Source organism: Pagrus pagrus (genome assembly GCF_965226575.1).
Source record: "Pagrus pagrus genome assembly, chromosome: 8".
Taxonomy (NCBI): domain Eukaryota; kingdom Metazoa; phylum Chordata; class Actinopteri; order Spariformes; family Sparidae; genus Pagrus; species Pagrus pagrus.
Window position 1 is genome coordinate 17,143,574 of NC_140192.1, and position 11,947 is coordinate 17,155,520.

Below are 11,947 nucleotides of genomic sequence, written 5' to 3' on the forward strand. Positions count from 1 at the left end.
GTGTCTGACATCCGGTGTTGGTGCTTTTCGTTTCAATAGGGAATTAAAATAATGATGTATAATAATAATATACCTTATTAACCATAAATTCATATTTATATATAGTCTATGTACTTTAATCTGGAATGTGTATAATATCATCATGGTGTTTTTATTTAGAGTGATGTCTCTATGTGAATGTTGTTTAACGTAAAAAGAAAAAATCAAATATGAATTTATCTTCAAACTAAATGATATTTGTGCTGTATACACACTCTATACAAAGTATTAATAGTAGTAGTAGTAACTATAGTGTTGTTTTATAAATGCAGAATGAAGCCCAGCCGTATCAACAGTCAGGAAATATTCATGTTTCAGTTGCAGTTTATAAAAAAGAAATCCCAGGAAGGCCACAGTTGAAAATAAAGCTATTTTATTGTCAATGCATTCAACATGATTAGATAAACTATCAAGTAGTAAATTTCCGCAAAAGGAAGAAACACTGAAACTATTCCCCACTGACACAAAATATTACACTTTGTATTTCAAATAAAACAAATTATTTACATCGTAATGTATAGACTGCATCTTAAATCAATATTATTTAATATTACATGCACTCTGAAATATAGTCTGACATAATATCCCCAATTTGTGTCCATATTCATCGTAGACATGAAAAAACTTGCTGCGCTGTAAACCATGACGTGTGACTACATTTGTATTTCTTCTCTATATTTGCATTTATATGATATAAAATACAACTTACTGTACATTTACACATATTTAAATCTTCCCTTATTCTCAAACTTTTAAGTGCTTCATAAATAGATTCATTTTGAAGTCGAAACGCATTTGCATACACCCAAAACATGACAATTTGTACAGGGGAGCAAAAGTAAACAGACCGAAAAGGAATTCGAAGATCATAGTCCAAAGTGAAAACAAGTGCAAGAGGGTGTTTGTGTGTTTTTAAGTGGCCTATCTCAAACTGCTTAAATCCAGGCAGGGTCACAGTCCCTCCTTGTTTAAAAAAAGTCCCTCCACTGTGAGTCTCTAAAAGTCAGTTATGGGAGGTCATATGGCGTGACAGGTGATGCCGCTCCCGAAAGGACTCGTTGCAAATGGGGCACTTGAGTTTCTCTTCACGCCGCCGCTTGACCAGAGGCTCCATGGCGTACTCCTTTTTGTGGTGGGATCGCATGTGGTAAACCAAGTCCGAGGTCATGCGGAAGGAAGCGTTGCACTTGGCGCACCAGTTTTGGGCCGGCAGGCACAGGGAGGTGAAGGAGGGTGGCAGGAGGGTGAGTGCCGAGGGCATCTGAAGCTGAATAGGCCCGGAATTCTTGGGCCAGAAGGCCGTGGCATAGACGAAGGGGTTCTGCTTGGCCATGCCGCCAGGCACGGGGCAATTGGCGCCCAGTTCTGCGCTCTGTAGTTTGGCGGCAAGGTGGTCAGCCTGGTAGAGTCTGCTGGAGGAGATGGTGTCGCCCACCGCTGGGTGGCAGTCCAGCAGCTTGGGCGGCATCACCAGCGGTGAGATCTGGGAGAAGGAGGAGCGAGATGGCTGGCTGAAGGCGCTCTTCCTCTCTCCACCACTTCCATCACCTTGGCTCACAGATGTAAATGCGCTGCCCATGGGTGATGTTTGGGGCGGCTGGGTCTCCGACAGCACCTGCCTCATGTTGAGGTGCTTCTCTGATGGATTGCTGCTGGGACGACCACCGTCTTTGTTCTCAGAGTTGGAGCTCTGGAGGTTTTTGTTGCCACTGTGGTGTTTGAGGTTCTGGGAAGTCTTCTTGACCTCTGTGAAGGCGCTGCGCTTGCCCTCACCAAGCTGTGTGGAGCCCGGCGGTGAGAAGGCCCTGTGGTTCTCCTCCAGGCCATAGACTCCTCTGTAGTTCTGTGCAGACGTCGCAAGCTCATCTTTGGACTTGGACTGTGGATGGCTGGGCACTCGGCACTCTCTGTCCTCTATGTCCGAGAACTTCCTCTTCCCCGAGCTCTCGCTGCAGATTTCAGCCTCCTTGTCGCTCGGCGGGCTAGTGCGGTTGTTCTCTAGATCCCTGGCCAGGTTATGAAAGTCTGTGGAGGGTTTGTTGCTGTCCTGCGGGCTGCTGAAGCCCTCGGAGCGGCCCAGCTTTGGGCTGGTCCTGGTCGGGGTTGTGTTTGGTCGCTCGGTGCTGCTCTCTTTGCTGGGCTCCTCGTCGGCCCCCGTGATGCTCTGCAGTCTTTTGGTGCAACGGAATCGAAGGTGGGCCAAGAACGGGAACTCGAACTGGAAGCGCTGACTGCAGTCTGGACATGAGTGGTGGGACGAACCTGTGAAGAGGAGAACCGGAAATTAGTTCTGACAGTCGAGACAATCCTAAAGCTGTCCTGGTCAAGTCTTATAATAATGTATAAATTATTAGCTTTGCACTGGATTTTGCACTAAATCTGAATGGAGGCATGATCACAGATTATCCAGAAGTGTGAAAATTTGTCCCTGGAGCACCATTATACTAATACAGGAGATTACATCCCAAATTTACAAATCATGACAACAACTCCAGAGTGAGAATGCATCTCCAAAGAAGCTGAAATGTATCTAATTGTGATGTAAATAAAGACTGTAGACGACATATTAAAACAGGAAGTCAAAATGTTACTGTCTAGCGAGGATACGATTTCAGATGACTCACCTTTGCTCTTGGCAGGAGCTCTGCTGGAGCTGAGCAGCAGCAGGTCGATGAGGTCTTTGCCATACCAGACCAGCAGCTCCTCATCTTTCTCGATCCGGCGGAGCGAGCGGTAGAAGAGCTGGCCGTTCTTCACATAGGCCTCCAGGTTCTGCTCCTCTTTGTCTCGGGCGGACTGGACAAGCCGCAGCCACATCAGACCCTCTGAGGTGCTGTTGGCCGCTGAGGTGTCCACCTGCACAACACATTGCACGTGTCCACTGAGTTATTAAGAGCTCAGATTCACTTTCAGGCAAATATTATGCACCACATCTTATTTTTTTTTATTATTTAGATACATAAAAAATACTGCTAATAGACAAATAATCTCACCCAGCCCCTTTAGACCAAATATGTATTTCTATACAGATTCACATGTTGATGCAAAGCAGTATAACACAGTTAACTAAAAAAAAGGATTTTACTACAACAAAATTATCCAGGATGCATTTCTTTCCTTCATGCAGAAGTAATAACAATAATAACAACAACAATAATAATAATAATGATGATAATAAGAGTAGTCAAGAGTTGCTTGCTTTTTTGAAATATATAATAAGACTGAAAATATAGACTAACATGGCAATATTTTAGTATTGCCGCACATTTCAGCTTCTTGCTCCAGTGTTGATTTGCAAAATTGGACAAGTGCCCAAAACTTTGATATAATATTTGCTATAATTGGAAAAGCATAAATAAAAGGGATTTTGACGGAAATAAAAACAGAAATATTAAAAGAAAATTTGTAAATAAAAAAAAACCAAATTAAAATAAATGAAAAGGAGAACAACTTACCCTGAAGATGTAAGGTGCTGTGCGTTTGTCGGTGGATTTGAGAGCTATGAAGGCGATGCTGTCATACAGCGACGTGTGGCTCAACACACAAGGCCCGAAGATGGCGTTTTCTGGGATGTCACACGTCGTGTAGACGCTGGTAAAGATGTCCGTCAGACACTGCTGGACCGCTTTGGCGTCCCCATCCCACACCAACTTCTGAGAGCTGGACTCCTCCATTTCACACTGCAGAGAGAGGGGAAGGCACGAGACATGAGCGATGTGCCGGGGCAGAGACACTACACGAGCCGTCGGGTGATGAAAAAAAATACCAAAACAACAATTGTGTTGTAATAACATAATCAATATGGGCTTGTGCTTTATTCCCTCTATTTTTTTATTTATTTTTTCAAAAAAACCCTAAAGGTGCGTAAAGTGGTTGTTTGGTGGGTTTACCCTGCACCGTCCCTGCTGACGGGAAATAAATCTCTTCCTAGACAGATTGACTAAACCAGCTGTCAAGGGCGTCATTTTGGGCCCATTTCTTTCTCTCTCGTTTTTTTTTTTTTTTTTTTTCCTTTTTTGGCCAGACCTTCTAATTAATTCAAACCCCGTAATAAGTTCAAGTCGGCATCACCTTCAGCATTTTGATGATGTTGTCAATTAAATAATAAAAATGCAATGTGGCCCAAATCACAATAGATCAAACATGTTATTATTATTATTATCATTATTATTATTATTATTATTATTATTATTATTATTATTATCATTGTTATTATAATTATCATTATTATCATTATTATCATTATTATTATTATTATTATTATTATTATCTCGGTTTGTATCATAATTTGGTGGAATCAATTAAACCTGTGACCTTATTTAATTCCAGTTAAACGGTTGATCGTGATAAAATTCGCCTGCCTATCCTCATTGTTTTATCAGCATTATATCAGGATCATATTACTATCAGCATCAGTAGGCCTCTTCCGGGTCACATTGCTCTTGTCTGCTCAGGTATAATTGTGATTGGCAGCAATCAAAACGAAAAAATGTGTAATATCTCTGTAATACTCCTTACGTGTCTTGTGAATCGCCTTGTGGTACTTAAGGATGTGTTTTGTTATTATATATTCTCTAAATGTAACATTCCTCTGATGAAACGTGGGATGTTTACGTGTCTAATAACTACAGGATATTTATTCCTTATGTACAATAAATAAATAATAATAAACCTTCTCGGGAGGAGGTGCTGAGGTCCGTGCATGTCCAATGTGGAGAGAGCATGTCCAATGGGTTTCAAGTGGACTGTCAAAGTCAGTGATTTCATGTCAGCCAACCTTTCTCTCCTTCCTACAAGCGGCAGCGTATGCCGCCTCATTACCATAATCCACCACGTTCCCCTCTGAGACTGTAATTAAAGCAGCACGACCAGTTAATTATTTCTTTTCTCCCTTTTCTAACCTCTGAATGTGTGTGTTTAGACGGCTGCGGCTCTTTCACTCCCCTCCTCTCCTCCCTCCGCCCGCTAAATAGGCTACAGCGCAAACTGTGCGCGGAAACCTGCACCTGATACACACACTTGTTCAGCCGTGAATAAGGCTCGCTGGACACCCGGATATAACAAAATACAATTAAAAAAAAAAAATGGTTCAACGCCGTCAGAAAGCTTTGCTCTGATTGCTAAAAAATAAAAAAAATAAAAAAAGTGGGACTATTCCTTAAAAAACAAATTGCCAAAATGCTGTAATAATCACCTCCTTGTCTGCACTGTTGAGTTTATTATTGTTGTACCAACATTTCTGGCACAAAATCATAATTCATAACTCTTAACTGATGCGTTTTGGGCCTATGGCGTGAGTATTGTGTATTATTTCAACTGCTGCGCGATTAAATTTGATTCATTTTCTTGCATTAACTCAAACAATGTCACCATCAAGCGGGCCTGATCTGTTCATGTAAAAGATACATTTTTAAAAAAGAAAGAAAGAAAGAAAGAAGGAAAGAAAGAAAACACAGTTGGAGCAAAAGTTTGTTTTCTGCGTAAAATCCGGGAGCAACCTGCACGTGCGCAACTGAGCCATTCAAATCCTAAATAAATGCGCTGATATTAACACCTGCACTCGTAACAATGATGAGCAGTGAGATAATATCCGCTATCATGTGCCCATTTTCAATATCGGCTGTGGTTATGTGACTGGACGCGCATGAAAAGGTTTTGCTCCCGTCTCAGACTTTTCTCTCTGATTTGCTGAGTAAAAAGAATGAAATCTGATTAAATAACCCGGGTTTGTTTTTATTATAAGTCTTTATTTTTAATAAAACCAAAGAGGTTTAACGGCAGCAGAAGCGTGCTCTGTGGAACATTTGCGCACGGTGCGATGGAGAGCCTTTTCCAAAGTGGCTCTAAACGCTGCGCTGCGAGCCGAGGAGATTTTGTTTCCGGTACCACGCAGAACCCCTCGGAAACAGTCGAATCACGAGGAGGAAAGCCACGCAAAATAGTCGGCTAATTATATGTGTCAGTGCTCAGACCCAAACAAGAGAAAATAGATAAAGAGCGGAATGTTTGCGCATCCACAAACTGGAGGAAAGCAGCCACCCTCCCGTTCAAACCCACTGCGGGTGGGGTAGGGGGTGAGCAGAGATTGGGGAGGGGGTGTGTGGGGGGGGAGAGGGTGTTGAACCCATCTGCTAAAGCCGTGCCAGGCTGAAAACTGTCCTAAATCAACGCTGTGGCTGAATTGCGGGTTTTGTCCGCAGCACATCTGCGTTTTGAGGTTTTTTTCCCCCTTTCTGCGCCTGCAGGATGTGTGGCTGCATGTGCCGCGCAAAACAAACCCAGAAATCTTCCCCTACAAAAAAACAATAGAGATAAAACAAACTATCCAAAACCACACACAGCCTTGCATTTCACAAACCTACCTTTCCGGTCGATGAGGAGGAATAATAATCCACAAACGAAACTGCGAGCGATGCTGCGAATCAAAACCCGTGTGCACCCCCGGGAAGAAGAAAAAAAAAGCCCCGAAAACAAGCAGGGGGATGCGGTGACGGCGATGGAGGTGATGGAGATGGTGATGCGCTCCCAGTCTGGTCCGTGGTGTCAGTACATTTCCCCCCCGGTGTGGTGATAGTGACAGTGCTGCTGCTGCTGCTGCTGCAGATACTCGCCGACACTGGAAGTGACCGGGCGGGGTAGAGAGAGCTGCACGGATAAAGGGAGACAGAGAGAGAGAGAGGGGAGTGAGCGAGAGAAAGAGAGAGAGAGAGAGGCGTGCAGATGGGGCCCGATGCTCTGACTGACTGGCACACCGACACACACTTTTTGTTTGCGGCACATAATCTACCCAATGAGGCGTGTCACTCTCCGTCTCCTCCCTTTAACTCTTCACTGGCCGACTGTCATTTGATGCGATTTATGGACGAGCAGAGGGATAAAGACCCCCCCACACACCACCACCACACACACACACACACACACACACCTCCCCCAGGCCCCCCTCCCATTATTATTGTAATTCCAATCACAATAGTTGGTGGTTGTATTAGAATAAAGTGGCATTTAAAGAGTGGGATGTTGGGGAAAGTAACATTTTTACGCGCACAGATCCTTTCTCATTTGAATGTTTCTTTCTATTGTGATTATTATATCTGTCATGAAGCTTCACTCCTCAGAGCTGGGCTTGACACAAGTGCCACTCAAGATGTATTTACATGTATGCTAATTAAACAGTCTTCAATGAGGCTTTAACCCTCCTCTGAAGTACTCGTAGGACTCTTGGACATCCCGAGCATGCAGCACCGGGGCGCCGTGCGGCTCCACTCCGCCGCCTCCCAGCCGGCTGGACGCGCGGCCAGAGCGGCTCAGCATCCCGGGTAGTCTCCCCCGCGGAGCGCTGCTGATGCTGCTCCTGTCTGTACTGTGTGCAGGCTCATTTAGGGGGCGCCAGTGTATAATTTGCATTGAGCGAGCGGCTCATATTTTGATGGGTAGGAGAGGAAAGCGTCAGGTCAGGGGCAGCACTGATGTTGCTGGGAACTATACTTTTGTCTTTGCGAGGAGGAATTTCTGCACTGAAGTGTGATTAAAAGACGCTGTACTTGATTTACTGAACAGAGTGCTTCATTATATTTATGTTAAGCTTTCTGTTGTAGCATCTATTTTGTAAATTACGTATGTTTTAAGAGTCAAGACTGAAATTACGAGTTTAAAGAAGATGTTTGCAATTAAGTAATCACAAAAAATGATTATTTTAAACTGGAATAATAAAACTTTTAGCTCTCTGGTGTTTTTTTGAGTCAAGTAACAAGAAGAAGACTTTAAAATTTCAAAAGATTGAACCCTTTTTGGTGTTTTACATGCATTTTTTTTTAAATAATAAAATGCAACAAATTATTTCTAGGATTTATTTAATGTATTTTATTTTATTTTTTTAAAAATCAACTATATCATAAATATCCTGTCCTCAATCTTAAATTGCTTAAAGTTTCTAAGCATTAATGTGATGTTCACCCTCCTGCATTCGAGCAGATTGAGCTTTTATTTCTGAAAATTCTGTTTCGATAATAAAAAGAAAAACTGAGAATCAAAACATAGAATAAATTACATAAAAATAACGCTGATCAATTATTCCATTCAACTAAACACTCGTCAACGTGACTGTTCATCGCAATGAACTTGGTGTGTCAAGTGTGCTGGATGCAGCTCAACTGCAATTTCTTATTTGTCATTAGTGTTCCTGTCAAATTCTGCAATTTAGAGGCACAAAAGGACGTTTCTTATTTTTAAGAAAAATGGCATCCGGCAGTTTTGACTTTCTTCTCTTTTTTTCTTTTTTTGCAGGAGAAATCCAGTTTCAAAAGATAACTGTTAATTTGATACGAGGCGTGTGATGTAATACAAAACCATGGAGGTCAAAGGTCAGCAACCCTAAAAACAGAGATGCAGCAACCTAGAGCGCCTCAGAGGGGAAGAATGGAAAACAGGGAAGTGTCGTGGGCCAAGCGACAAATAAAAATTCTGATCTGTTTTCACCTGACCGTGGATGTGAGTCACATAGCAGCAGTACGTGACACTGAACTTGATATCGTTAAAAGTCATGAAATGGTGCAGCAGCAGGAAACATGAGGTCAGAGTGGTCTTCAAACAAACAATACATGTTTACACTAGCAAATATCTACCAAGATATTTAAAATAATGTGTGTGCTCGCATGCGTTTGTGCTCAGGTCCAAATGGGCAGATTTAGTAAGAGCTCTCCTTGTCAGATTTTCTTGATTTTTTTCTTTTTTGTGTTGCGTTTATTGTGAAACTCCATCCTCAGACAGAGATCCTCAACCTCCCACACTGAGTTTTTTTTTCAAAAAAGGACATTTTGCAGATGCTCCGAGATTGCATGTTACAAGTACATTTGAGGTGCAGATCATCTGAGGCATCCTGTCATGCACTGAGTGATCAGCATGTGCACCAAAAATTTGTGGAGAAGGAACAAATTCACACAAACACACTCACGATACAAAGCCATGAATGCTAAAATACAGTCGTCACAGCTTGCCGAGAGCTGCCGCTTTCTGGCCTCGCACTGTGTGTTTGTGAAAAACCTTACACACTTACTCGTTCGGGATTTGAATCTAGTTTGGTGGAATGATTTCGATTGTTAAAAAATGCCCGTGTGTGTGGACACGTTCACGCAAAATCAAGGAAATGATAAGGTGATATTTTATACGAAATAAATTTGCCTCTGAGTCCTATTGCCTGTAAAAATGAAACAAAAAACAAAATTGAGACAAAATTATGTCCGTAGTTTTCCCATTTTCTTGACTTCTTGCTGAAAGAAATGCAAAAGCTTAATTCTACCAGAGAAATATTCATGTAATATAAAGCATAAAATTGTATGCAGTTGAATTTTTCATCCAGAGAAATTTCTTCTTCGAGATATTGTTGTAAATTCCAGTTAAATCAGCTGTCAGGCATCCTGTTAGATCACTGCTCTGTGTGTGTGAAATGATTGACTTTTCTTATACAGGCAGTGATTTGTGATTTTGTATTTAAGTTTTGTTTCTGCACCGAAGTCTTGAGGAAGAAGAGAAGAAAACACACACTGTGCAGTTGTAACGTACAAGTTCAGATACCGCTCATGCAGGAATCGTAAGGAAATGAGAAGATAGACGTGAGCGAGTGTGTGCAATGTTGCTGGGAGGGTCTGTGTATGTGTGTTCACAGTTGAGTTCAGCAGTGTGTCTGTGAATCATCTGGATAAACTGACAGTTGTATTGTTTCCTGAGCACCACTCCCTTCAGTCCACACTCACATTTTAGGTCGGCTCCAAGCAAAGGCTGTGAAGTCAACACTCATATTTCTTTACCGAGGAGCTGAATTTGTTCAGATGAATATTGGAAACGGCACGAGAGAGGGACTGAGAGCTGTGATGATTCAGATTAATAAATCATGAGTTTGGAAAATAGTTATTCAAAACACGGAAAGCAACACATAACCCGACAGTTTCCAAATTGATTGCAATCTCAATCAAAAGGTTGATTGTGTTTACAGCGGCCATTTTAGGACATGTCAGACTCAGCATTTAAGGCTTAGCTCTAGACACTGTCAGCTTGAGGTAAGTGTTAATCTTCACCAACAGCAATAATTTTTAGCCCTAACCTCAGCTATATGCTAATGGTAGCATGTTAGCTGTTGCGATTTGAATGTTAGCATTTTTATGTTGGCCTACTTATCCATGATGGACATTTAGACTATGTAGCGTCTAGCATTTCAGCAGGCTAACATTTAGTAAAAACAAAACAAAAACTGACCATGTTAATTATTAAAATGTCTAATTTTAGTGTGACATGCTAACATTTTGCATGCCAACATACGATTATCATACAAATGCTAGCTTTTGCCATTTGAATGTTAGCATGTTTATGTAGGCTACATGTTGAGAATTATTTGGTTATTTAGGATGTAGTTTTTAGCATTTTATTAGGCTAACATTTAATGAAAAATAACAAAAACATTAGCATGTTAAGCTATTAAACTTTATACGCATTACTGTACTTTACTGTTCACATCCAGTGGTAACTTTCAGTGCCACTGCAGGAAGTAGTGTTTCCTTAATGTAGGCATATAGTCAGGGTGCAGATGTCAGGAGATAAGTTGGCATCTTTTAAAGACTGTAACCACAATCTTTCCCTTAACCAAGTGTTTTTGTTGCCCACCCCGAACCACAGTCTACCTCTTACCAACTCAATAACAGGGCAGAGCTTGTAATAAAATTGCCAGTACACCATGTCAGACACAAATTTTAGGTTCTTATTCTGCGATCAAGTTAGCAATAATAAATATGCAATGTCTGATTAGACTTTCAACATAGAACTTGCTGAGAAATATTTCTGCTGATGGTCACAGTTTGGATACGTTAAGGCACCAACACCACTTGGTTAGGTTTAGGCAAAGATCCTGGTAGGCTATAGGATGTAGGCTATGTTACGTTAGGTATGTAACCAACAAGATATTTATCGTGATGAATATATGTGACATACATTTATACGTTATACAGAGTTAAATACATTATGTACGTATGTGACGTTACGCGTGAAACGTTAAGTACGTAACATTAAGTACGTTGTGTAAGTTGTCTTACGTAAGGCCTACGTAGGTTAAAATAAGTCAAAACTGACTTTTGATTGTGCACAAGACACAAATCCTGACCTCCTGGGTGAAAGTCCAGCGTTTAGGCGATAAACGTTTTGTTTGACCCATCCAGTCACCGTGACCTCCTCCCTACATGGACTGTCACACTTTGTACTTTTCAAACCTTGGCAAGGCAAGACGTGACACCGACACGGTATGCTCCGATCTTAAAACTAAAGCTAACTGCTCTTAGTAACTGTTACAACTGAAAATATCTGACTGTGTGTAGAATCAGCAGGAGCAATGAAAGAATCAAGTAGGATTATTAGCATGAAGTCTCAAAAAAATGAACACTGACATGTTGGTGTCCTTTCCCTGCGTTAAACAACTGAAGTTCCTATCAGGTCAAATTACCTGTTGAGTAAATAGTGTATGAGGAAAGGCTGATGCCCGCGCCATGATTAATTCACCGTCATCACGCAACATCTTGTGGGAACAATCTCGTGCTCATAAATGCCTCGCCATCAATTATAAACAGAGTTTCTGACAGGATCATATTTTTTTATCATGGATCAACAGGCATTCTTGAATATTTACTCGCAAAAAAACCTGAGCAACTTCTAAACTAAACTTTATCTTTAATCCTCCCCTTGTGATGCAAAATTCTGCAGCAATGATAAGTTAATTCCCCTCCCTTTCATTCAACACATCACGAGAATGACAACAAAAGCGTTTCCAAATGGATTTCAGCAGACAGACACTGGCAGCGCTGCGTCCCGGACGTACTGTCACCGCGTCTCATCAAATATTAGGCATGTTTTATGCTTCGTAAATTTTTTT

General features: G+C 41.5%; 1 protein-coding gene across 1 annotated transcript; it reads right to left on the reverse strand.

The window, feature by feature from the left end:
• Positions 1–395: 395 nt before the first annotated feature.
• On the reverse strand, positions 396–6,760 carry prdm8b (PR domain containing 8b). The gene is made up of 4 exons (XM_084359470.1): positions 6,402–6,760; positions 3,495–3,719; positions 2,664–2,895; positions 396–2,301 (listed from the first exon to the last, which is right to left on the reverse strand). The coding sequence occupies exons 2-4, from the start codon at positions 3,711–3,713 to the stop codon at positions 1,043–1,045; spliced, it is 1,710 nt and encodes a 569-aa protein (XP_084215596.1). The 5' UTR covers positions 3,714–3,719; positions 6,402–6,760; the 3' UTR covers positions 396–1,042.
• Between the last annotated feature and the right edge of the window lie 5,187 nt (positions 6,761–11,947).